Below are 27,681 nucleotides of genomic sequence, written 5' to 3'. Positions count from 1 at the left end.
AGCATCGTCCCATGCACCAAGAGGTCACTGGTTCGATTCCCGGTCAGGGCCCATGCCGGGTTTGGACCTCGATCTCCAGCGGACATGGTGGGGGGGCGGGGGGGGGGGGCATGCAGGAGGCAGCCAGTCGATGTTGATGTTTCTCATCAGTGTTTCTGTCTCTCTCTCTCTCTCCCTCTCCCTTCTTCTCTCTCTAAAATAAATAAAAGCTTTTTTTTAAGAGAAAGAGTGGGTGAGGAGAGACTGTCACCAGTCAGACTGCTGCACAGGTTTGGGGAGGGTGGGTGGCGGCGTGGGCCGAGATGGTGGCTGAGCAGATGGGGGAAGAGCCGGGCCTGATAGCTGATTGATTGTGAGGGACACAGGGGGAAAGCTGAGCTGAACTTGGTGTCCACATTCCTGGTGCCATTGACGTGACATCAAAGTCGTCAACTGGAGAAAGGAGCCCTGAGGTCCTCTTTTGGGAAAACCCTGAAAAGGCCACGAAGACTTCCGGAGGACTGCCCGTCCCAGCCGATGGTTCAAGTGCGTTCTTAAAATATCCAATGTTGGCAGAGCGGAACTCTGTGTGGGAAGAGTCACGTGGAACTTCTTATTCCAGGTTCCATCCCCCGAGTGTGGTATTTATTTTGAAATCTGTGGTTTATGCATCTTTAGAGAGGTTTCTTTGTTAACATTTTTCCATTGGCAAAGGTTTTATGCCCTGGAAAATTCCTGGTAAAGGAACACATAACCAAATCATCTATATATATAAAAGCCCAGCAACCAGAATGGCAGAACAACCAGCATGACTAGTGGTTATGACATGCGCTATGGCACCCAACCAGCCTGATCTGGGCCCCAATCGGGGGCGAGACCAGTGAGCCAACCACCCACGGCCCCTCCTTCCCCCCTACCTCCCCCACTGGTGTCCCCAGTGGGCTCCCATCGGGGCGGGCCAGCCGGACCCCACTCGTGCACGGATTCGTGCACCGGGCCTCTAGTTTCATATAAAGTCATGCTGTTATGGGACTTCACAGTGTACAGTTAAGAACAATAGGCTGTTGACACTGACATTTGAATGTGCGTGTTTCCACCTGAATTATTAAACTGTCAGCCAGTTAATACAAACAAGCCTTCTGCGTCTTCCTGGCTTTTCTCTGTGTTCATGAAACAACACACAAACCTACACACCATCCACATAGTATTAAGTCACTCCTGGAGGCGCTCGGAAAGCGACAATAGTTGGAAGGGAACTATATACACACATGATTTCATGAAATTTGCAGAATTAATCTGAAAACACATGTCCGAGTGCTTTAGAGCCGATGCCTGCTTGAATCGGGATGTGGGAAGCGTAAGCTCTCGTATTTTACCCTTCCCTTAGAACACAACGGAAGGGTTTCTGTGTTTGAACACAGGGAACAAGGACAAGGTGTAGCGCTCACACCGGTCCACGGTGAGATTGTCTTTGTGTGAAATTGCAGTGAGAGTTCCGAGTGCGCTGTAGTTCGTGCTGACGCTGTCTCCCTGATCCGGCCCAGAGAGAGAGGGGGCCCTGTGTGTCCTGCCACAGGATGGAAAGACGTCCCTCCTGGCCTGCCATTGGCTCCTTTGTCCCTTGTGCCTGTTTGTCCCTGGGGACGAGGAATGCGGAAGGGCTGGGGAGCCCAGGGTGGGTGTCTGAGGGACGGAGAGGCAGTCCGAGTGGCCCAGAGCCAGCAGTGTTCGATTTCACTACAGACTCCCTTCTCCGGGCCTCGCCCGCTTCTCCCGTGAGGGGGGCCGGTGGGCACCCTAAGCCATGACCCCGGTGAGAATCGTGCAAAATGCCCCGTGGCTCCTGTTGATCTTCCTGCCTCCGCTCTGCAAAAATAATGATAAAAGTAAATATTTGGGGCCGGGTTTATTTTGGTGAGACAAGTCCCAGTCTGGTTTCTAAAATTAGGACTTCTGCGGGATGCACGCGGTCGGAGGCATCCTGCCAGAGAACTCTGCCTCGGGGATGGGCAGTTCTCCTACTTGTTGTCGCTTGCTTGCAACTGTGCGTCTGAACCCTCTCACGGCTGTCCATCCGCGCACACCCACTGCCGGGGTAGGAAGCTGCTACCCAGCTCATTGTGGTAGGCTCCCGCCCCCTCCCTCACCAGCGTGACCCCTGCTTCGATGAGGATCGATCTGCCTTCTGTCCTTCACACACTGACGGACAACTCCCTGTCCCTTCTCAAAGCCTTCACTGACACCCCCTCACTGCCTTCATGCTAAAGCCTCCCCCGCTCCGCCTCTGTTCTCACCTGGCGGGGCCCCCTCTGCCCGTCACAGTGGCCTCCTCGCTGCCCCTCACACTCACTGGCTGCTTGCTTGCCTCTGCAGCTTTCCATTTTCTCGGAGGTGTCCCTCCATGTGCCCTCGGTCCATCCCTCTGGCTCAGTGTGGTCCCACTTCCCCTGGGGGACCGCCCTGCTCAAGGGGAGGCTTGACCATGCACGGCGGAGGTTGGCGGGCATCAGGGGCTGGTCTTGTCTCTGTCCCTCAATGCCCAGAGCAGAGGACACACGCGGGAAACACTTCTGTTTAGCCTGCTCTTCCAGTGTCGGCTTCGCCCCTGCGGAAGCCGTCCTGGCTCTAAAAGGCTGCCCTCCCAACACTGGTTCCCAGGCTGGTCTTTCTCCTCCACCCAGACTCAGTCAGCTCTTTGGAGAAGGCAGCCGGGCTGCTGTCCCCTCCACCTGCACCCAGGGCTGTGTGGGAGGGGGTGGGGCCTGCATGGGCCTTCTTGGGTAGAATAGGGATAGGCAGGGCCGCCGGGCAGAGGCCCTCTTTCCTCCCTGACTCCCCTCCCCCATCCCCACACGTGGTTTAATGCTCTGCTGTCTCTACCTTGAAATTCTTACTTTTTGAACAAGCGGGCCTGCATTTTCCATTTTGCACTGGGTCTTGCAAAGTAGGTGTCAGGTCCTGGGAAGAGAGCAGGTGCTGACAGACAGGTGAGGGTGGGGAGCATTGCAGGAGTTGGGGGGGTGGGGAGGCTGGGGCGTATGTGTGGAGGCCGGAGGGGGGTTGGTAACAGACAGGAGGAGAAGTGGAGGTCATGCATCCTTCCTGTAGGGGCGCTAGTTCTCCAAAGCCAGGAGTGTGCTCAGGTGAGGCGCTCCATAGCACCTGACTCTGGCCCCAAGTAGCCTTATTTCATTTCTATTGTCAGCCTGCCATTTGTGCAACTTTCCTATCTCAATCAGAGGAAAACCCAAGTGCTCCCAGTGGCCCGCAGGCCCTGCCTGACCTAGCCCTTGACCCCTGACCTCCTCCTACCACTGTCACCACAATTACTACATTGCCGCCACACTGGCCTCCTGGCTGTTCTTGAACATGCCCAGAATGCCCCAACCTGAGGGATAGGGTTAGGGTTATGGTCAGGGGGGTGCCATCTTCACTAAGGATGGCAGGGAGCTGCAATCTGGGTTCCGCAGATCAGGGGCCTGGCCCTCTGTGGGTAGCACAGGTTCAAGGACGAGGGTTCCCAGGCAGGTGGTGCTGCCTGGGCTGAGCTCTCTCTCGAGGAATCGCAGGAACCGCTTCTTTGTAAAGCATCAGTCATTTTCACGCTTCTGCTTCCTTTCATTCATTCACGTAGTCAGTAAACATCTGCTGGGACAGGCCTGTTTTGCACCAGCGTGTTTCTAGGTCTCGGGGACTCACGTGTGATCAAGGCAGGTTCTAAGCCCGTGTCCCTGGAGCCCACCGTCCAGAGCTTGTCCAGAAGCACATGCCAAGGTGCAGCCCGGGGCGGTGTCTGCCGTGACCACGGACACTCCCCCACGTGTCTTCCTCACGGTCATTCCTTGGGGCAGCACAGTGTTCCGCCCGGTGGCCCTGCCCTGATGTCATTGACCATGGCTGCTCCCTGGACATTGTCTGCTCTTCGGCACTTCACTCCCCTGCTTTCCACGCGGATGGTTCCCGTTGCAGTTACTGGCCACGCGTGTGTGAATGCACCTGTGCCATCGTCAGCCTTACCACCACCGTGGGCTGCAGGCTTTTATTTTTATCGTTTCTGCTCACTTCATAGGTACAAAACTGACCTCATTGTTCAAACATTCACTTATTTGATGAGTGTTAAATTTTAACCTTTACTTCCTCCCAAGGGCATTACCTGTTTAAGTCCTTTGTTCCGTTACCGGGGGCCCTCGATGTGAAAAACAGGCCCTGCGTAGTGATCGTTACGAGCTCAGCTTCTCGGCTCGCACAGACCTGGTTTATATCCAGCCCTGCTGCATAGGAGTGGTGTGACCTCGGGCACCAAGGTCTCAGGAAGTGCCAAGATGAGGAAGGGCACTCCCAGAAGAGGGTTGGGTGGCCTGGGCACATTCGGGGCACAGTGGGACAGACAGCCACGGTGTCCGGTTCGATCTCATAGGGCTGCCGTGAATGTCATTGGTTCATTTTGGAGTTTTCAGAAGTGTAGCCTTTGAAGTGAAGGCAGGTGGCGCAAAACCTCATATTCACAGTTTCTCCCTGGAAATAAAACCCCAACCCCAAAGAGTGCTGGGGGGAGGCAGGAAGGGGTGTGAGGTAGCTGGGGGCCCTGCAGTCACGTGGCTCTGGCTTTGAACCCAGCTCCCTTGCTGCATAGCCGTATGCACTCCGAGTCCCTGTCTTCTCATCAGAAAGATGGTCACATCTAGCCAGTGTGGCTCAGTGGTTGAGCGTCGACCTATGAACCAGGAGGTCACAGTTCGATTCCCGGTCAGGGCACATGCCTGGGTTGCGGGCTCGATCCCCAGTAGGAGGCAGCCGATCAATGATTCTCTCTCATCATGGATGGTTCTATCTGTCTCTCCATCTCCCTTCCTCTCTGAAATCAATAAAAATATTTTTTTAAAAAAAGAAAAGTGTGACAGTGGTCAAAGGTCACATTGGCACTGCACACTGTGCAGGCTAGAGACCGATTTATGTCAAGAGCCTGGCGCACACAAGGCTCCATTCACGTGGGCTGTTACAAGCCTACAGTGAACAGGGGAACCGTATCCTATCATCGTGGGAAGGTGAGAATGAAATTTCTCCCGCGCCGCCTTTAGCCACCAGCCCTGCTCCCCACTCCCACCCCCATCCTCACCCCGACCCCCAGACTTCTCGCTGCTGGAAGAACAGGGCCAGTTCAGGCTGCGGTGAGAAAAGGCGCTTTCAGAGGCACCTTTCTTTCAGAGCACGCTGGGTGGAACTCCCTGGGGAAATGCATCTCTTAGAAACGGAACAGGGACTGACTGGAGAGCTCAAAAAGGCGACTCTTTGGGCGCCGGAGCCCTTTTTCTAGGAGAAAAGGATGTTTGGGTTCTCAGCAGCCACATCTGCTTTTGAGCTGTGTGCAGCCTGTGCCCTGGCCTTGCCCCGCCCTCAACAACCCCCCTGCTGTCCAAACAGAGGGAAGCTGGGGTTGTTGACCACTCTCTGGGGTGGGAAAGGAATGAAATGTATGCGTAGACTGTCCAGAATTTCCTGTTAGACACCCATCGCAAACCACGGCCCTGGGATGCATTCCAGACATCGCAGCCCGATTCCAGGAGAGAAGAAACGGTGCATTCATGGACCGCTGCCCTCGGCGGGCGCGCCCCTCCTCCCGGAAAAAGGTGTTTAGCTTATTCCATAGTGACTGCCCTTGAGCTGCACGGCCGCTGCAGGGCCGTGGGGTGCTCTGACACCCCCACGTGTGAAGGAAGAGCCCTGCCTGGGGAAACTCCTGGGTACAGTTTTGTAGCCTTGACAGCATTGTCATCCACATCGGTGCTTGGAACAGGTCGTATTTTTATTTTTAATGTTCTACTGGGATGATACAAACCTGCTATGGGACACCCTTAATTTTTTTTTTAATATTTTTTATTGATTTCAGAGAGAAAGGGAAAGGGAGGGAGAGATAGAAACATCCATGATGAGAGACAGTCATTGATCAGCTGCCTCCTGCATGCCCCACACTGGGAGTCGGGCCCACAACCCAGGCATGTGCCCTGACCAGGAATTGAGCCGTGACCTCCTGGTTCACAGGCTGACGCTCCACCACTGAGCCACACCAGCCGGGCATGGAGGGTCTGGTTTTAATGAAACCAAGTCCTCTGATGATGCTGTCGGAGATCGGGCCCTCTCCTAAATCAGCTACGGTCCCCTCCGTTTTTGGCTTCATGCTCATGGCTTCTCACTGGGTGGCAAAGACAGCCACCAGGGGCTCCAGGCTTACATCCTACCAGCTTAGGAAACCAACAGGCACAGAACAGCTGTACCAGCAGCACGGGCATCCGTGCTGGGGCAGGCTCTCCTGGGCCCCGGTGGGGTCATGTGCAGATCCCTCAGCCGGTCATGTGGCTCTGAGTATCCGGGCCTTGGTCCTGGACTGGAAGCTGGTGGGGTGAGAGCAATTCCCCAGGAAAGTTGAGGCACTTTTACCAGAAAGATGGGTAATGGATTCTGGCAGGCAGAAACGTCAAATGTCTCCTAGGTTCCCCGTCGCTCACGGGCGCTTTGAAGATCCTGGCAGTTGCCCCTGGGCCAGCACGGCTCCCGGAGAGACCGAGGAAGTATCTGGGAGGCTTCCCGTCTCGCCTGTGGGACTGAGGACTCGAAATGGCAACGACCAATGCATCCACTTTGAGCCGCCCCCCTCGCAGGCCTTGTCTCGGCCCTTCTCCTGCTGCGCTGGAGGAGGGAGGCCCCAGCCCTGGGCGGAGGAAGAGAGGGAATGTCTGTGAATGGGAAGCCGGTCCTTCCTGGCTGGGCTGCAGGGACGCCAGGTCCAGGAGAGAAGCGTTCTCTCCCAGGAGGTGTCCAGGAAAAGAGCTACGTGCCTGTTTGACCTCAGGGTCACACTCCCTGCAGGTGTCAAAGGTCACAGGAGGCCTGGCGGAGGCCCAGGCCCAGCATCTCCAGCTCTTCACAACCCCGCCCAGGCTTTCTGCCCGCTCGGGCCTGCTCAGAGAAATGGAGAAAGTTACGTCTGAGGGTCACCCCGTCTGCTCCTGCTGGCCTATGGGGTGTCCAGGCCAGTGGCCCAGCCGTCTGTGTGAAGAGAAGGGCAGTTGCGGGGAGCAGCCGTGGGCTTGTCTTCGTGGGCAGGGCTCGGGAGGAGAAAAAGGGCGGTCCTTCTGACAGGCCTTCACTGCCAGCGCCAGCATCTAATGGCCCATCAGGGGAGGCTGCAGGAGAGGCCCCTGCTGGGTCTGTCAGCCTCCTGCGTGGGCCTCACGGGGTTCACCTCACATGGGAGGCCACTCGTTTTTGATGCCCAGCGAGGGGCCAGGAGGCCCTGGGTCAGATGCAGACTGGGCAGGCGCAGCGCTCAGCTCAGCCGGGTAGAGGGCTCCGCTGCAGCCCCAGAGGGAGCCCAGTGAGACGAAAGCAGGTAGCAGCCCCCAACAGAGCTCATTCGGACCCTTAACCCTTCCCTTTTCTCCCGTTGTGAGAGCAATCCCGTAGAATCACTTTCCCAGATTTGTTTTCTAAGTTACAGTTTATGTAACCAATGTCTGTTATAGTAAGTTAGGCCTCCCAAATGCCGGGAGGGGGGGAGGGGGCTGGCGGGATGTGTACCCACAGAATCCAGCCTTTGTTTCAGAACCCCCACTCCTTTAAAGAGCAAAAGCTTTTAAGAGGCGAGTGATAATAACAAGAGCTAACATTTAAGAAGTGCTTGCCCAGTGCTAGGCACTGTTCTGATGCTTTAGATACAGTGGTTCTCAACCTTCTGGCCCTTTAAATACAGTTCCTCATGGTGTGACCCAACCATAAAATTATTTTCATTGCTACTTCATAACTGTAGTGTTGCTACTGTTATGAATCGTAATGTAAATATCTGATATGCAGGATGGTCTTAGGCGACCCCTGTGAAAGGGTCGTTCGACCGCCAAAGGGGTCTCGACCCACAGGTTGAGAACCGCTTCGGAAGGACTCATTTCATTCTCACAATTGCCTATAATTGCCTTGATTACCCCCATTTTACAGATAAGGAAACCGAAGCACAAGAAAGTCACGTAACTGCACCTAGGTCCTGTACTGTTGTTGCTGGCCAAGCCAGAATTCTCCACCTAAGCAAGCTGACTTCGAGCCCAAGCTCAGAATGACCAAACAGTCTGTTCACTTGTTGGGCTTTCCCCCGGTGGGTCATGTCGATAATTGATTATAAGGTACAACATCAGCAAGAAAACGAGTCGAAAAGCTATGATATATGAGCATAACCAATGGACATAAGACACTGGGGGGTAGGGGAAGCCGGGGTATTGTCAAGGGCGGGGGGAAAAAAAAGGACACATATGTAATACCCTTTGTAATGCTTTAAGCAATAAAAAAAAAGAAAAGAAAAGCTATGATAGTTGCCCAGGGACAAAATGGTAAGGGCTTCACCTGGGATATACCAGAGACAGGGAATTGTTGAGGACAGACTTAAGAGCTGGTAAGGATATCAGACAACTCGATGAAAGGGGGAAGGGTAGATTTTTAGACTAGGAGATGCGTGGCCTGGAAGTTAAGAGAGAGGAATGAGCTGAAGACATATCTCAGCCCAGGTGGTGTGGCTCAGTGATTGAGCGTCCACCCATGAACCAGGAGGTCGCCGGTTCGATTCCTGGTCAGGGCACATGGCCGGGTTGCGGGCTTGATCCCAGTAGTGGGCGTACAGGAAGGCAGCTGATTGATGTTTCTCTCTCATCATTGTTTCTGCCTCTCCCTCTCCCTTTCTCTCTCTCTCTCTAAAAATCAATTTTAAGATAACATATTCTTTAAAAATATGTATATCTCAGACATGCACACATTCACGTAGAAATTCAGTGGCCAAGGAACAAATTCCTTCGGCTGGAGTGGGCCTCCACCAATCGGGGGCTTTGAGCCAGCCCCGAAGAACAGGAATGTTCTGAGAAGAGGGGATGCGAGGACAGAAGGAGTGGGAGGTGGGATGTCAGTGTGATCCCGGGGAGGAAACCGGAGTGAGGTGGGCAGGGATGGGTGTGGATACGAGTGGGAAGGTGATGGGGAAAAGCAGGAAACTTGGGAATGATTTTCGATGACTTTTTCTTCCTAAGTCTGACTTTTTTAAACATGAAAGTCTTTATGTCATGTTTTAGACCGACGTTCAGAGTTGCTACCCCTTCCTCTACGCCTCCAAAGTAGTCTTAAGACCCACGTAACAGGAAGGTGTGCTCATTAAACTCTCTTGAATATCCTGCTGTCACAGCCCTGATAAAGACTTGTTCCTGGATACCTGAGCCACCCGGAGACCTCTCTCCTATGCGCGTTATCAGTGGGAACATGCGAAGGGAGCGAAGAAGGGTGGTGAGAGGCCGAGTCCTGATTAAAAACAAAGAAGCCGGACGGCGTTTGTGTGCACAGGGCGGGTGGAGGGTCGGCTGGGGCTGCTGGGTGAGGAAGCCGGTGGGAGCCTTCTGCTGGGGGAGGACACGTCTCGGGTGCCTTCTTTTCACGTGGGCCTCCTCTGGTTTTGAGGCTGGAGGGTTGGAGATCATCACAGCCCAGGGGGTGTGGGCCGTGACGGTAGCGACATTTACTCCCCGCAAGGCTGTCAGCAACACAGCTGTTGCCCGGTGTGTGCTTCACGGGCATGGAGTGGAGAAGCATAGGAGTGAGTCTAAAGTTCAGATTTGGAAGCAGATACGCTTTCTCCTGAGCATCACCGAGCTGCTGAGGGAAAGCTTAACAAGCGAACTTGCTCTCCCGTCGTTAGGGTAACGCATGACTGCCGCAACACGCTGGGGAAACACAGAAGGAAGAAATGGGAGCACCCATAGCCTGATGATGGCTGTTCGCCTTTTGACATGGTTTTGCCGATCTTACTTACGCTCTCTTTTCATTTGTTTTTGTACAGTTCTAATCCAGCCAGATATACAATTATTTATCGAGCTTTTCTGATCTAATGTTATAAACATTTCTCCATTAAACTATGGACTTTGATATCATGTATCGCCCGGCCGGCGTGGCTCAGTAGTTGAGCGTCGACCTATGAAGCAGGAGGTCACGTTTCGATTCCCGGTCAGGGCACATGCCCGGGTTGTGGGCTGGATCCCCAGTAGGGGGTGTGCAGGAGGCAGCCGATCCATGATCCTCTCTCATCATTGATGTTTCTGCCTCTCTCTCCCTCTCCCTTCCTCTCTGAAATCAATAAAAATATACATATATTTTTAAATATCATGTTTTAAGCAAAACCTTTCCACCAGACTTTAGCTGGAGGAGAGGCAGCTGCTGGGGTGGGAGGCAGTAGGGTGGTTACATTACAAGCCCATACCTTGAGCCCTTTTAGGAACAGGTGAGCACTGGGGAGGGGAGGGGGGGGGGGTATGAGGCCAGTGCTGGCCCTGAGGAAATCCATCCATTTCCCGCTGGCCTGATTTTGAGAGCACCGGACCCTTCCAAGAGGGACTGGAAACTTAGAAAGCCCCGGCCTCCCGGAGGCTCCTGCAGGCCCTGGGACCAGTTAGCGGGAAGAGGCCTGGGCCTGCCGCAGGCGTGGGAGTGAGGCCGCTTGGGCCGCTCCACTGCTTCATGCAGAGAAGGGAGGACCTGAGAGGCTGCCATTTCCCCATCTGGGGTGATGGGCTCCCAAGTGACTCAAGCTCATTTAGTGACTCTCGCGGGCTATTTATAGCCTCTTACAGGCTAAGTAATCAGATGGTGGGAATTATAAGTAGCTCGCTGGCTCCAGGTTTAGGATTTTTTTTATTTTTATTTTTTGCATATAAGTTTGTTAGTTAGTTAGTTAGTTAGTTAGTTATTATAGGTTGATGTATGTAATCTCAGAGGAGGAGCATAGAATCAGGGAAGGTGCTTCTTGCAGAGCTGTTTACTGCCCAACCTGGGTGTTACCTGCTCACTGTCTCTGAGACATGAACAAATAGCTTGTTTCCTTGCAGGGAAATGTGCTGTCGTTCAGAGGAGAGAGAGTTGTGTTTTGATTTTTGTTTTTAATCCTTACCCCAGGATAGTTTTTCATTGATGAGAGAAAGAGAGAGAGAGAGAGAGAGAGAGAGAGAGAGAGAGAGAAACAGTGATGTGAGAAACATCAATCGGTTGCCTCTCACGTGCATCCCGACTGGGGATCGAATCCACAACCCGGGCATGTGCCCCGACCGGGAATTGAACCCATGACCCTTCAGTGCATGGGTCGACACTCTGGCCATTGAACCACACCATCCAGGGCAGAAGAGAGTTGTTTGCTTCTCTGAGTAAAGTGCTTGAGTGTGGCACAAAAACAAAAACACCCACCGTAACAACAAAACAGTTTAACCTACCAGACCGCTGTACCGATTTCTCGGTAATTTCCACACAAAGGTGGAATATTGGCACTAGATGAAAGGTAGATGAAAGGGAGACCTATTTTCTACAATGTCTCCAAGTTCCATCTTATTCTAACCACTTGTTTGCATGTAACTAACATTTTTCTATAACATGTTGGTTTTTTCTCTTTAATGCTCAGGAGCCCAGGTATAGGGGACAGTTAGGGTCAGGGCCTCAGGTCTGGTAGGATTAATTATTTACATTCAGTGTGAGTTTATTGCAATAGTTTTCTCTCTATTTAGCCTTTTTCCTCTCCTTCTTAATCTTACCTATGTTGTTTCAAGGTTGTCTTCAGCATGGCACACAGAGAAAGCACACACTTCGGGAACAGGCCCACTTGGGTTCGAGTCCCGACACAAGCAATTACTGATTGTGTTTTCTCGGCACTGATACGGAAGCAATGACCCTATCTCCTAGGGTAGCTGGGAGGACTACAGGAGATGCGGGTCATAAAGGACTGGAATTTAGACGGTTGGTCCTCGGTAAGCAGTGGTCAATATCGCTTCCCACCACTGCTGCTAGCTCGGCCTCTGGGTCCGGTGGCCTCGTCTGGCCTGGCGTGTGGGGCCTGAAATGGTACCTGGGACCTGCGCTCAGAGACTCACAGGGAAGATAAAACAGCCAGCTTTCCCAGGGATTGATGGTTCTGAAGCTCATCGTTGGTGAATAAGGGTCTTAAATGCACACTTACTGGGCCATTTGCCCAAACGCAGGCTAGCGGCCCATCCATGCCTATAGAGTTGCTGGCAAAACAGCTTTCCCGTCCTTTTTCAGAAATTCCGTGCGAACGCCCTTGCTTTTGCTACCAGCAAGAGAGTAAGTACCCCAAGACTTTTAGCAAAGGTTTTGCAATCTCTTGAGGGGGAAGGTGCTATACGCTTCCCTCAAGTGTTCAAAAATAGGATTCGTGCCAGAATTGTTTTTTGGGGGAGAGAGAAACTCCAACGGTGATCGCGTGGACTTAGATCATTTCCCACGTTGGTGATTTTCCCATTAACCCTGAGCATGTCCCTTTGCCTGCGGCCTCTCCCCAGAGCACTGCTGACCCACCTCGACGCGGTATGGGGGGGCGGGGGGGCAGTCCTGGCTGCATTCCCAGGCAAAGTCCCCCAGCCCTCCAAGCCGTCCGTTTCCTCCCCGAGGTGTTTTTCCCCTGTGCTAATGTGTGCCTTCTATCGCTGGCGTGGGGCCACTTGTCTTGCACCCAGGATAACAGAAAGGCTCCATCACTCCCTCCGGAGCGTTGGTCCAGGCCCGGCCAGGGAGCGCGGCCACGGCCCAAAACCCACCCGGGCCAGCCCTGCTCGGGCCAGAGCACGTGGTCTCTGTCCCAGGTTTTTAAGCGTAACAGACGCCTTCAGCCCTGAGCTGTGTGAGTCCAGCTCCCGTCAGTTTCCCATCAGAGTTGAGGAAGGGGCTCCTTCGTGCCTTTCCACGTGTTATTTCTTAACCCATGAATGAGTCGTTTCCATGGTGAGCAGGGAGTAGCGGAGACTCTAGTTGCAAAGTGAGTCTTGGTCCCCCTCCTAGAGAAACGCTGCTCACTCAGAGCCGTAAAGGGCCTTTGTTTGGAAGGAGTGCTTGGTGCAGGGTCAGGAGACTTGCTCTGCGGGTCCAGCAATGCAGATGGTGCCTGACCCTAAGCGCGGGTCACGTCATGAGCAAGCAGCCCCCGCTGGGCTGAGGCCCAAGGAATTCTGTCCAGCCAGCAGGACTGGACTCCACGGAGCAGCTGGCCTTCTAGGACTCACAAGCCAAATAACAATCCCTGAGCTTAACTTCCTGGGGCCCCTCGTCTGTGTGTCCTGAGTAGGTCTCCCGGTCCTGGGGCCGGAGGCCGGGTGGGGTGGGGGCCATGCACCTTGGCGTTTGCACGGTGCACCCCGGCTGCGAGCGTGTGCTGCCCTGGGCCACAGCGTGCTGTTTTCTCTTTCCAGCTTCCCATTGCAACGTCAGCTTGAAGAAGCAGAGGCACCGCAGCATCCTCAGCTCCTTCTTCTGCTGCTTCCGGGACTATAATGTGGAGGCCCCGCCCGCCAGCAGCCCCAATGTGCTGCCGCCGCTGGTGGAGGAGAACGGCGGGCTGCCCAAGGTCAGTGCTGCGGGACTGTGCACCCCGCCAAACCGCGAGGCTGCCTGTCTGTCACATCCTGGACAGAGGTCCTTCCTAAGAGCTTAGCGCAGTGTGGGTGTAGCCATTTACTTAAAGATTCGAAGTTACCAAAAACGTCGTCTCTTTTGTTAAAGGACATCTCAGTCGTTCCCATGTAGCAACTGAAGAGTGTATTTGAAGAGAGCTGTAAGCGTCTGTGCACATTTTTATAACAATCTTGGTTGAATGTATTGAATGGAGAGTTAAAGGACAATGAGCAGACAGAGAAATGGAAAGACAAGAGGAGAAACCGAGTCGTGGGAAAGAGCCGAGAATAAATATAAGTGGATTTCACTACCTTGTTTAATAACAAACATAGTTGTTAAATATTCTTTTATAGGTAGCACATAAACAATTGTAAGCCGATTGTCACCGTAGGTAAAAAAAAAACAGATTCTCCCCACATGCTGTCTACAGACATATTCAAAACAAAGTAACTCAGAATAATGAAAAGTAAAAGGATGAGCCAAAAAAAAAAATCCCACAAGTATAAGCAAAATGAAAACAGGTTACAGTATCAATTCAGTCAAAAGAGAAGTTCGGGGTAAAAATCACTGAGGGAGGCAAAGGGGATTGCTCATGATGAAGATAGTCAAGCCTGAGGGCACAGAAGTCTTCAACCTTTATGTCCCAAATCACAGGAGCAAAGGACATGAACAGGTATGTCACCAAGTAAGTAATACTGTTGGTCAATAAGCAAAATATGTTTCAATATGGCCAGTAATCAAAGAAATACAAATTAAATGAGATCCTTTTCCATTATCAAAGATATTTTTAAAGATAATATTTGGGTTTGGTGTAGGGGTGGGAAGAAGGCAGGTAGAGGATATAAATTGGTTACTGGTAGGAGTGTTCATTGGTTACACCTTTCTGGAGGGAAATTTGGGATCTGATCTTAAAAACCTTAAAGATATGCCTGTGTGTTCCCCTAGGCAGCTCCAGCTTATGGACATCATTGTAGATGTGTAAAGAACACAAGATATGATCCAGAATACATTATAATACTGCAGCATTGTAAGCAACCTAACGATCAACAGTAGACAATGAAAGATCTATAAGTAACCATACAATCAAATAGTGTACGGCTATTAAAAAATGACATCTCATAAATATTACTGATACAGGGAAATGTCCACAATATATCACTTCAGAAGAAAGGCTAAAATATAGTAGGTGACTGTATTTATAGCTAGGTACCCAGTCATACGCACACAAAGGCATTTATAAAACTAGAATGATGTATGCCAACATGTGAAGAAGTTCTCTCAGTCTGGTGGGATTACATACAGGATTTGCTCCTCTCTTCTGTGTTTTATTTCTTTTCTTTTTTTCTTTTCCCAGTTCTCACAGAATAAGCTTAAATTAATTTTGTGATTAGAAAAATGTATTATTTTTTAAATGCACGTGAATGTAAGGAAGGGGATTCTGGGAAGATGACAGCCGGAGCTCATGGCTCTGACCATTTAAATTCCCTGTTTGAATAAACCCAGGTGAGCCTACAGTAAGGCCTGAGAAGTGCATTAACGCCTCCAGTTTTCCTGACATCTCCAGGGGAAAGAGCAGGCACGGGGCTCATTCTCTCTGGTACTCAGTGAGAAGCAGGGACCACCAACAGGGGAAATTGCTCACCTCTTTTGGAGTCCTAGAACAACGACATAAAATGTATAGTCCTGTGAGGTCAGCCACCCAGCAGGAGCCTGGGGGCCCACTGTGTGTGTGTAATCCTTGAAGGGGCTGTAACTGATGAATTGCTTGCACTTCTTGTGCCCTGAATGAGCCCCATGGTGCAGGGTCTGTCTTCATCTCTCGGTGGTTTGTCAGTTTGGGCTTTGCTGGAGCATGGAAGCGTCAGTCCTTGCTGGGCCTTGGGGTGCTCCCTCATTTGCCACTGCTGAGAAAGTCCAGGTTGAAATATTAGACTATGAGACTCCTATAGAGGCAAAACTAATGGACGAAATAGAAGAGAACTTTAACAGAAACTCAGGAAATGACATTTCAGGGACTGACTCTTAAGTGCAAAAGTAACTTTTAGAACTTAAAAAAATCCCATGATTTCTAAATATAAAAATTCAGTAAACAAACCGAGAAAAAAAGGAGAATGAGAATGGTCACTGCTGAGAACTGAATTAATGTTCTGGGAGAGCAAATGGAAGAAATATCTTACGATTCAGACCAGAAACACGGAGATGGTAATTGGGGGAGGCTGGAGGGGCCATCTAGGAGACCTAACGTGCAAATAATAGGACTTGCAGAAAGAGAAAAAAGCAATAGAAGAAATTTTTCTTGAGCTGAAAATAATTTTAATTTGCAGATTAAAAGGGTACCAAATCTACAGGAGGGTTAGTGGGGGCAAGCGAGGGAACACAGGCCTAGATACGTGCTAGACTTCTCAGCAACACTGAAAGCCACAAGACTATGAAAAGTGTTTATAAGCTACTGAGAGAAAAGAATTATAAACCAAAAATTCTGTATGTGATCAAGATTATCATCTATGAAGGAAAAAGATATACATTTCAGGTGTACCATGATTCAGAGAGGGCAGCAAAACAAATCTGGGTGAGATTGGTGTTATTACAATACTAGAGGCCCGGTGCATGGATTCGTGCACCAGTAGGGTCCCTTGGCCTCCTGTGCCCTCTCCAGTCCGGGACCCCTCGGGGAATGTCGGATAGCCGGTTTCGGCCCGATCCCCACAGGCCCAATCCAGACAGGAGGGAGCCCGATCCTGTGCGTTGAGGGTCTGTCCCCTGGTGGTCAGTGTTTGTCATAGCGACTGGTCGACCAATCGTTCGGTCGTTCGGTCGCTCAGGCTTTTATATATATAGATGATTATAGAAAATGTAGGAATAAATGTAACTATTGGGAACAGAACTAATCTAACAAGTAGCACAATTAGAAAATAGATCCTCAAAGTTCACTGAGAGTGAAAGGAGAAATAAACAGAAATGTGAACAAGCCATCAAAATTAAGGAAAGGGAAAAGGAACCAATAACATAACAAATGGTAAACCTAACATAAAGAGTAGGTATAAAACCAAGTTTAACAAACCAAATTCTCCTGATGAAAGACCAAGACTATATCAGATGGGCTTGAAAAATTCTGCAGTATGTTTCCAAGAGTATACCTATATCAGATGGGAATGATTTTGGCAGCAAGTAAAAGAACACTGACAAATAATAGCTTAGACAGATAGGGGACTGTTTCTGTCAGATAAAAAGCCTGAGGCTGGTCACTGCTTCGGTTGGTTTAAGTGCCTGATGAGGCCATCCGGGACCCTCACGCTTTCTGTCCTTTGTCTTTTCGTCTTTCTGTTCCGCCGTCCTTGGCATGATCGCCTCTACCCTCCTGCTTGTTGCTCATTATCTCAAAGCACAAGCTTCAGCCATCATATCCACATTGAGAGGAAACGCAGAGGGAGGAGTAGTCTAGCCATGTCTGTCCCTTTTATGGAAAGTAACAGCTTTCACAGAAAAACCCAGGAGGCTTCTGCTAGGTCTGATGGGCCAGAATTTTGTCATGTGGCTACCCTCCAGCAGCAAGGGAGGCCCGAAAGGGGAGAATTTAGACCAGCAAAAAGAATTTATTTATTTTTTAATATATTTTTATTGATTTCAGAGAAGAAGGGCGAGGGAGAGAGAGAGATAGAAGCATCAATGATAGGAGAGAATCATTGATGGGCTGTGGATCGAACACCCCCTACTGTGGATCGAACTTGCAACCGGGGCATGTGCTCTTGACCAGAATCGAACCTGAAACCCTTCAGTCTGCAGGCCAATGCTCTGTCCACTGAGCCAAACTGGCTGGGGCCCAGCAAAAAGAATTTAGACAAACAAAATTGGAGCTCTTTTCACAAAAGAGAAAAAAGGAGTGACTACCGAGTAGATGTACTTACTAGTCAGTGAGGGTTCAGTTATGCTTCAGTAACATCCCTCCAAACCCCAGAGGCTTAAAATAATAAAAAAATTATTTTTTCTCTCATTCTGCATGTTTATTATGGAATAGCTGGGCCTTCTGCTCTGTGGCACAATTCAATAAAAATATGTGAGCCACATATAATTTAAATTTGTCTAGTAGCCCCATTTTAACACTTGGATTGCGGGAAACGAGTTAAGTCGGCTCGCGTGAATTGCGCGTACTCCGCGGGAGCCGTCTTAACTCGGTTCATATAGATTTGCGGTGGAGTGCGGGAAACGTGTAAACTCGGGCCGATTGTAACTGCGTATTACCAAATATTTGTTTGTTTGCCGTTCACAAAGATACCTACCTGCGTATGCGAACCGTTTCATACCCATTGGGGTAATAGGTATCATAAAAATCCCTTGTAAGTAGAGAACACTTTATGGCGCTGGTCGAGTACAATACCGTTAGGGTACCAATGTATTGTTTTCTCATTTTATAACCGATATCCCTGGATATCTCACCATGCAAAGAGAATAGTTATTGAGAAATACTTCTTGTGTCCGGACGTCTTTAGTTTTGAGTTTTGTGAATATTATTACGTGTTTAAATATTTAAATATATTGTGATAAAGACATTCATATAGAATTTTTTAACCAAATAAAATAAAATCGTTCCGCAAAGTGTTCGCATAATAATTATTTTTTTATATCAGATATCTATCGGAGTACCGCTATTTTCAGTTAGTATTATTTTTATTTGCTTTAACCTAGAATGTCGCAGCATTCAGACTATAGTGATGATGAGTTTTGTGCAGACAAGTTGTCCAATTATTCTTGTGATAGCGATCTTGAAAATGCGAGTACAAGTGATGAAGATTCTAGTGATGATGAAGTAATGGTGCGTCCCAGGACATTGAGGCGACGAAGAATTTCGAGCTCCAGCTCTGACTCAGAGTCAGATATAGAAGGCGGGAGAGAAGAATGGTCGCATGTTGATAATCCACCGGTCTTAGAAGATTTTTTAGGGCATCAAGGATTAAACACAGATGCTGTTATAAATAATATAGAAGATGCCGTGAAATTATTTATCGGAGATGATTTTTTTGAATTTCTTGTAGAGGAGTCAAACAGGTATTATAATCAAAATAGGAATAATTTCAAACTTTCCAAAAAAAGCCTAAAGTGGAAAGATATAACCCCTCAAGAGATGAAGAAGTTTTTAGGGTTAATTGTTCTCATGGGACAGGTGCGCAAAGATAGAAGAGATGACTATTGGACCACGGAGCCATGGACGGAGACGCCATATTTTGGTAAAACGATGACGAGAGACAGGTTCCGACAGATATGGAAAGCTTGGCACTTCAATAATAATGCGGATATCGTAAATGAATCAGATAGACTTTGCAAAGTGAGACCAGTACTAGATTATTTTGTGCCTAAATTTATAAATATTTACAAACCTCATCAGCAATTATCACTAGATGAAGGGATCGTACCTTGGAGGGGAAGATTATTCTTTAGGGTATATAATGCTGGCAAGATCGTTAAATATGGAATATTGGTTCGTTTGTTGTGCGAAAGTGATACAGGATATATCTGTAACATGGAAATTTATTGCGGCGAAGGAAAGCGATTATTGGAAACGATACAAACAGTAGTGTCTCCATACACTGATTCGTGGTACCATATATATATGGACAATTATTATAATAGCGTCGCAAATTGTGAAGCACTTATGAAAAACAAATTCAGAATATGTGGAACAATCCGGAAAAATCGAGGTATACCTAAAGATTTTCAAACAATTTCTTTGAAAAAAGGTGAAACAAAATTTATAAGGAAAAATGATATATTGTTACAAGTGTGGCAATCAAAAAAGCCTGTATACCTGATTTCTTCGATTCATTCTGCGGAGATGGAAGAAAGTCAGAATATTGACAGAACATCAAAAAAGAAAATTGTCAAACCGAATGCACTCATTGACTACAATAAACATATGAAAGGTGTTGACCGGGCCGACCAATACCTTTCATATTATTCGATATTGCGGAGGACAGTCAAATGGACAAAAAGGTTGGCAGTGTATATGATAAATTGCGCATTATTTAATTCTTATGCAGTTTACAAATCAGTGAGGCAAAGAAAAATGGGTTTTAAAATGTTTTTGAAACAAACAGCTATCCACTGGTTGACGGATGATATTCCAGAGGACATGGACATTGTTCCAGACCTTCAACCAGTACCGTCTACTTCTGGAATGCGGGCTAAACCACCTACATCTGATCCACCATGCAGGCTATCGATGGACATGAGAAAGCATACGTTACAGGCAATTGTCGGAAGTGGAAAAAAGAAAAACATTTTGAGAAGGTGTCGCGTATGTTCCGTTCATAAATTGCGCAGTGAGACACGCTACATGTGCAAATTTTGCAATATACCTCTACATAAAGGGGCGTGTTTTGAAAAATATCATACGCTAAAAAACTATTAATTTCTATTTGTTTTGATTTATTATGAAAATTTTATTTTAAACTTTAAAAATATGTGTATATTTTTAGGTAATAAGTATTTTTTGGGTTTTTCGTATTTAGTTTATATATATCGAATTATTTATGTACTGAATAGATAAAAAAATGTCTGTGATTGAATAAATTTTCATTTTTTACACAAGAAACCGAAAATTTCATTTCAATCGAACCCATACTTCAAAAGATATAGGCATTTTAAACTAACTCTGATTTTGCGCGGGAAACCTAAATAATTACCCGCGCCATCTTATATTTTGGCGGGAAATTCACCCGACACCGTAGTGTTAAAAAATTATATATACATATCTATAATAATAAAAGCATAATATGCTAATTATACCAGACAGCCGATTGACCTTCCGGATGAAGCCAGGGCTGCGAGGGCCAAAGCAAGCCACCGTGGCTGCGAGGGCCCATCCCCTTGCACAAATTTCATGCATCGGGCCTCTAGTATATATATAAATTGATTTCAGAGAGAGGAAGGGAGGGGGAGAGAGGGATAGAAACATCAGTGATGAGAGAGAATCATTGATTGACTGCCTCCTTCACGCCCCTTACTGGGCATCGAGCTGGCAACCTAGGCATGTGCCCTGACCGGGAATCAAACCATGACCTCCTGATTCACAGGTCAACACTCAACCACTGAGCCACATCAGCCAGGCCAAAATATTTTTAAGATAAATTAATTTTTTTAAGGTTCTTTTTCTTTTTTCTTTCTTTTAATATATTTTTATTGATTTCAGAGAGGAAGGGAGAAGGAGAGAGAGCTAGAAACATCTATGATGAGAGAGAATCATTGATTGGCTGCCTCCTGCATGTCCCCTACTGGGGATCGAGCCCTAAACCCGGGCATGTGCCCTTGACCAGAATCGAACCTGGGACCTTTCATTCTGCAGGCTGACACTCTATCCACTGAGCCAAACCGGCCAAGGCAAGATAAATTAATTTTAACAATATATTTTATTTAGCACAGTATAGTCAAAATATAATTTTAACATGTAATTAATAGAAAAAAATTATCAATGAGACAAAATTTACATTTCTTTATCTTATAGTCCTTCAAAATCTGGTGCACTTTACATTTATAGCACATCTTGATTTGAACCAGCCACATGTTACGTGCTCAATAGCCTCCCATGACTAATAACTATCGTTATTGGATTGTATTACGCTATCTGATCCTCAGTCATGGACCCTAGACGGAGGCAGGCCCATCTCTGCTTCCATGCTTGTCACAGCAGGGAAAAGGGAGGATGGTGCTCATACTGGCTCTTGCAGTTTTCACTCAGAGGTAACATGCCTTGTTCCTACGGGTTAAACACCGAACCAAGACAATAATGTGGTGGCTAAGAATGTGGGGCTTAGCTTGTGGCCTCGCCATACCGATTCCTACTCATGTGACCCTAAGCCCATTGCTGTAACTATAAAACAAGATATAATAAATGTTTGTTATGTCATTGTTTTCTTTAAAAGGTAGTAACATGCCTCGTTTCAGCTCACATTTTATTGGCCAAGGCAATGCTAGGGGCATAGAAATGTAATCCTACCGTGTGCCCAGAAAGAGAACTGGAATTATTTGGTGAACTGTGCTAATGGCTATGACAGTGGGTGGCTAATCGTTTCTGACCTGATATCTAACATACCGTGATTTTTTTTTTAAAAGGTGGAAAATAAAGAGATGGGCAAAACGTACAGAGCAGATCAAATAAAAAGCAAAAGTGGCAATGTTAATATCAGAGAAAACAGAATTTAAGGCCAAAAGCATTAAATGGGAGAAAACGGAACACTTTATAATGATAAAATGTCTGATACAGGAAGTGTATAATAGCCATAAATCTTTATATACTAATCAATAGTACAGCCAAATACATAGCAGAAAAGCTTTTAAATGTGATTTAAAAAAAAACACATCTTCTAAAAATAAACAGTATACAACATGGGAAAATCATTGGCAGTTTCTGACTGATATAATAAGACGAGAAAATAAAACAATTGGTACAAATATGGAAAAGATACAAAATTAGTTTTATTTGCAGATGACATGGTTATTTACATGGAAAACCCAAAACACTACAAAAAAAAATGGTGTCATTAAAAGATTTCAATATGGTAGCTCTATTTATGGAGAAATGTGTTTCTGGATAGGAAGACTTAAAATTTATATAGAAGGAAATGTCTAAGAGTAGCTAGAGAATTTGGGGGAGAGAGAATAATGAAGGATGACTTGCCTTAACAGATATTAAACCTTACTCTCCATTGAGAAAGAGAAGAGAACTGGTAGAACTGGTAGAAAAATATATGAGTGAAATTTGAGCAGCGACATTCTACTGTAAAAAGTATCACAGCCCCACGTTCTGATAGCATCTCCCCAGACTCTTCCCTCCCCCCAATTTAAAAATTATTTCTGTAGAAAATTGTCCTTAGTGAATGGAACATAGTTTGTACCCTAGGCCTATAGAGGGGGGAAAAAGAAAAGAAAGGAATCGCTGCTGTCATAGTAAAAGTTATTTTAGAATAGTTCCTGCCCAGATGCAATGACCTGGGAAGATGGTGCAGCATCCCCGAAGGTTTCCTACGGTATTCGGCTGTGTGTATCCGTGAGGAGAGGCCTTTAAAGGCAGGTCTCTGGCACAGCTGAGCTCACCTGGACTTGGTGTTCATTCATGGGCTTCCCTCAGTTTCCATTTGTCAGAATGGCTTTTTAAAGAATGAAGTTAACTCTGAGCAATGCATCATTGGCATAACACTCGAGTTTTCCGGAGGAGACCAGACCCCATAGAAAGAGCCCAGGTTAGAGTGGGACCAGCTAATTCCCAGAGCGGGGGCCCTCTGCCCTTTGCTCTCCGCACGGTCAGGACACCTGGAACACACAGCCCAGACCCAGGAGATGTGGAAGCAGATCCTAGGCCTGTCTCTTCTGCTGACTCCTTAGCTCCCCCTGCCTCGTGGAACTCAGCATGCCAGAGGCAGAGGGGAGGCTATGGACAGAGCGCAGCAAGCAGATGGCCTCTGTGGAGAAATGCTTTGGTGGGAGCGGCCTGGGGTGGCAGCCATTGCCACATCCAGTTACACCCTGGACCTGCAGGCCAGTGGCCCAAAGGTAGTGTCTGCAGCCCCTGGCCAGAGTGTCCTGAAGAAGGAAAGAGCCATCAAGATGATCTCAAGAGGAAACGGTAGTCGCTGTTAGACTGCAGAGGGGACGACTAGGGTCTGGAGACAATCAGGAAGTTGCTAAATGGTTCTGAGAGTCAGAGCAGAGCTCAGGAAGGTGCCAGCCACCTGCCACTGTCGACAGTCAGGTTTGGCCCCTTCCCGTGACACCCCCGTCACCAGACCCCCCCTTCATAAAAGATGGTTACGCTTTTCACAAAGCGCTCAGTGTGTGGGAGACCGTAAAACGGACCACGCCCTTATCAGACCCCCGCTGCTGCTATCTGTTGGCTCCTATCCCACCATCTAAAAAAGAAGAAACACAGAACGTGGAAAAGCTCCATGGAGATAAATTTCTTCTTTTATCAGCATTTCTTAATGATGCCAAAATGAAGTGTTTCCATCAACCGTGTGTGGAATCAGGGAGGGGCATTCACGGCTGAGGAAATGATTGAGGTTCTTCCTTGGGGCCTGAATTTTCTTTTTCTTTACTCTGTTTTTATTGATTTTTAGAGAGAGAGGAAGGGAGAGGAAGAAGGAAGAGAGAGAGAGAAACATCCATGTGATGTGAGAGCAGAACATGGATCAGCTGCCTCCTACACATCCCCTTCACGCCCCCTACTGGGCATCCAGTCCACAGCCCGGGCATGTGCCCTGACCAGGAACCAGCAACCTGTTTGTTGGTTCATGGGTTGACACTCAACCACTGAGCCACAGCAGCCAGGCCAGGGCCTGGATTTTCTTGACAGCCCCTGAGAATACAGGTCCTGTCCCCTTAAAGGGAAAGCTGTCCCATGTCTGTGGCCTCGGAGGGCACTTCTTGTACCTCGCCTTGACCTCCTGCCCGGTCCTAGAAGAGGACCAGGAGTGGCCAGGGAGTTCCTTGTAATCTGATGAACTTGTCTTCCTTTCCCTGCCCACTGTGTAGACTGAAGGCTTAGTCTTCTCAGGGAAAAACTTACTTAAAAGAAGAAACAAGCCAGTTATTAGAGGGAGTCATGGATCAAAGTAGTGTATGGGTTTTCATTTTTAAATTTCAATTAAGGATTAAATTTCTGGGAGTACGAGCGGCACTATTCAAATAAACAAGATGAGTAATGAGCCTCAGGAACCCAGCCTGGATTGTCAGGGGAGGGGGTGTCTGGGAGGCAGAGACCCTAGCTGTGGAAATCGTTGGGTTCCTCCCTTGCGCTAAATACCGCCAAGGTACCGAGGATGGGAAGTCATGTGCCTGCTGTACACTCAGAAGTGCTTTCAAGTTTCTTTTGAGTATATGTTCTATTTCTCTTCAAACCTGACAATGACTTTTTTTTTTTTCTTTTTCCTCAGGGTGACCAGAGGCAGGTCATTCCCATACCAAGTGTATGTATTATTTATTCAATTTTATTTAAACATTCGTAGAGTCTTGCAGCTGTGGGCCTACTAGTATAAAATGTTCTTGCTTATGTTGCGTTTTATCATGTCGTATAGCCAACTCTGTTCTGTTAAAAAGTGAAATGAGGCTACATTTTCTTAAATATGTTTTTATTGATTTTTAGAGAGAACAGGAGAGGGAGAGAGAGATAGAAACATTGATGAGAAAGAAACATCTATTGGCTGCCTCCTACACACCCCCCACTGGGGACCGAGGCTGCAACCCAAGCATGTGCCCTTACCAGGAATTGAACTGTGACCTCCTGGTTCATAGGTCAACACTCAACCACACCAGCGGGGCCACAAATTGATATTTTAATCCAAAAAATTCTCTTCTTCAAATTGTCTGATTCAAATTGGTTCTCTATTTTTCCTTGGACTTTTTAATCTATTTTCTGGGACCATACAAGAGACATAGCAGTCCTACATTTGAAAGGAATGGATTTCATTAGCACGGGCTGACTCTACACTTGGTAATGCATGTCACTTGCAAATTGCCCAAGAGATGTCTGATAATTTCATTTTTCTCAGAACTTTAACTCTCCATGTATTAACAAGCTGCAAGGGTTTGTGGAGTGGTTCAGACTTTGCCAGCATACCTGGGGGTTGGGCTTTGTTGGGGAAACTGATCAAAACGTTTGGTCAGGCAGCACGACTTCTCCAACGTTGAGTAGGATTCAGATCTGTTCATCTATCTTTCCGTGGATTTTTTTCGCATATTTTCAATCCCCAGTGAGATTCAGAACCTTCATACCAAGTAGGGTCATGTACTGTGTTCTTCCTGCACAGGTTCCTACATTACACAGGTGACAGGGGGCACCTGTCCCCCTCCCTCGGACACTCCAGTAGCGCTCTTTCGCCTCAAAGCTCATTCACTGTTGTCTGTAAAGTTAGGTGCTGAATCAAGCACTGACTGGTCAGCGTAAAAACTACTGAGAAAGATGGCCCTCTGCCCACACACCGAGACTCATTCTGGAATCCTGGAATAAAAAGGCCAAGAGGGAAAAGATTCCTTGTGTAACGGAGCCCCGTGCAGGGTCGCTAACCTGCTGGCTGTCTCTTACATCTGCGCACTGGGGCCGGCCTTAGGGGTCTGCGAGCTGTCGTGCAGAAAACTGAAGCCTCGCTCGAGGAACTTGCTCCTTTGAGTGATAACCTCCAGAAAAGCAGTTCTCCTGAGGGGCACGGGTGGTCTCTCCACTGCCAGCTTTATATGCAGAACTGAGCCACGTCCATCTGAAGGCCAGCTCAGCCCGGGGACTCGGGCCTGAGGCTCCCCTGCAAAACCTGCACCCACCTGTCAGGGCCGCAGGCCGCACACCCAGAGTAGCTCTTCTGAAAGACAGGGGGACATGGTCGGTCCTGGGAGCCCCTGAGAGCTTGGGGTGCTGTGCCACGGGCCCAGAAAGCCAGGCTGGGACTGAGCCCACAAAGCAGGTCCCACAGCCTCCTGAAAGCTTTTTCCAGGCCCTGAACATGGAAGATACACCCGAGTAGTTCCAGCAGGGGTCCCCCGTCTCAGCTTCTCGCCCCTCTTTTTTCATTCTCAGGCTTTTCTATGTCTATGTGCAGGTTTGGCGTTTTGATTTTTCACAAAGCAATAAATGCAGGCTCATGGTTTAAAAAAAATACTGCCCAGCTGGCGTGGCTCGGTGGTTAAGCGTCAACCTATGAACCAGGAGATCACTGTTTGATTCCCGGTCAGGGCATATGCCCAGGTTGTAGGCTCAATCCCCAGTAGGGGGCGTGCAGGAGGCAGCCAATCAATCATTCTCTCTCATCATTGATGTTTCTCCCTCTCTTCCTCTCTCTGAAATTAATAAAATCATATTTTTTTTAAAAAAGAAGAATGAAAGCAACTATAGAGTTAACTATTCATGGCTGCAAGTTCACCAGGACAGGAAATTTCAGGTCAACTCCAAGGGAGAGAATTCCCAAACTATTGATGATAAGTCATGGTCCCTTCCTCCTCCCCATACGACCACGTGCTTTCTGTCCCACCACCACCACCACCACCACTACCCATCCTCCCCCCTTTCATCCCCCTGGCAATACTCCTCTTGATAGAACTGGTGTTTCTCTTGTTCAGCTTTATGTTGGCCTGAGAGAAAATTTCCTTCAGGACATTTTTTTAGTTAATGATTCAGGCATCACCTGAACAGATCAATTGAAGCAACAAAGCACTATTGCCTGTATGCAGTGTCCTTGCCTGCTCCAAGGACACAGCTGTCCGCAGGAATTCTGACCCGTGGTCTGGAGGGTTTGCTGCACCCGAAGCCGCGCTCCCAGAGGAGCTGTGTGTCCTTGGGAGACAGGCTAAGGATTGATGGGATCCCCCAGCCCGTTGCCCCCCGCCAGGCCTTGTTCTCTGCAAGATGCTAAGTCAGCCCTAACTGGTTTGGCTCAGTGGACAGAGCGCCGGCCTGCAGACTGAAGGGTCCCAGGTTCGATTCTGGTCAAGGGCATGTACCTTGGTTGTGGGCTCAATCCCCAATAGGGGGTGTGCAGGAGGCAGTTGATTGATGTTTCTCTCCCATCGATGTTTCTAACTCTCTATCCCTCTCCCTTCCTTTCTGTAAAAAATCAATGAAATATATATATATTTTTTAAAAAGGTACTAAGTTAATAGCTTGCTTAACACCCTCTCGCTCTTTTCCCTCAGAGCAGTGATGGGAGGCACTTCACTTACTGTGAACTCAGAGAATGCTTGTCAGGTGTGGGTTCAATATGCTAAGAAAGTAATTTTTATTCTTGGGTTTGGAAAATAACTGAACCCCGTTTGGTAGGTCTTGGGTGTTTTCAGATATGCCAGGGATAGAATGTCTAGATTCTTACTTTCCGGGCTGGCTCTCAGTTACATAAAGTTAAAATGCTGTTGTGGTGCTTAACTGCATAGAGAAAGGACTGGACAGATAGACACCAAGCTAAAAAGGGAGACATCTGGGGAAAGGGTTTGGGGGGCAGGAAGAGCATGGAAAAGAGAATAGTTGTGTTTTCATGTCTCTATATTTTTTAATTTTTTTAATATGTGCTTATTGATTTTTAGAGAGAGAGGAAGGGAGAAGGATAAAGAGATAGGAACATCGATGAGAGAAACATCATCAATCGGGTGCCTCCTGCATGCCCCCTACTGGGGATCGAGGCCACAACCCGGGCATGTGCCCTGACCAGGAATCGAAGGTGACCTCTTGAGTCACACCAGCTGGGCCTATTTTCTTTACATCATTGTATAATA

At 48.0% G+C, this 27,681-nt stretch overlaps 1 protein-coding gene across 2 annotated transcripts in view; it reads left to right on the top strand.

The window, feature by feature from the left end:
• Positions 1–27,681, top strand: part of CTDSPL (CTD small phosphatase like) — a 108,776-nt gene that overhangs the window by 60,291 nt on the left and 20,804 nt on the right. The window contains exons 2-3 of one of the 2 annotated variants that reach the window (XM_070391609.1): positions 13,242–13,396; positions 24,363–24,395. In XM_070391609.1, the coding sequence (XP_070247710.1) occupies positions 13,242–13,396; positions 24,363–24,395 (188 nt within the window). The remainder of the gene's footprint in view (positions 1–13,241; positions 13,397–24,362; positions 24,396–27,681) is intronic. The other variant, XM_070391610.1, reaches the window with a different exon arrangement.

Source organism: Myotis yumanensis, unplaced genomic scaffold (genome assembly GCF_028538775.1).
Source record: "Myotis yumanensis isolate MYYU_CA2020_CCGP unplaced genomic scaffold, mMyoYum1.0.hap1 SCAF_14, whole genome shotgun sequence".
In the NCBI taxonomy this organism is placed as follows: Eukaryota; Metazoa; Chordata; class Mammalia; order Chiroptera; family Vespertilionidae; genus Myotis; species Myotis yumanensis.
This window is presented reverse-complemented; position numbering and strand designations above follow the sequence as displayed.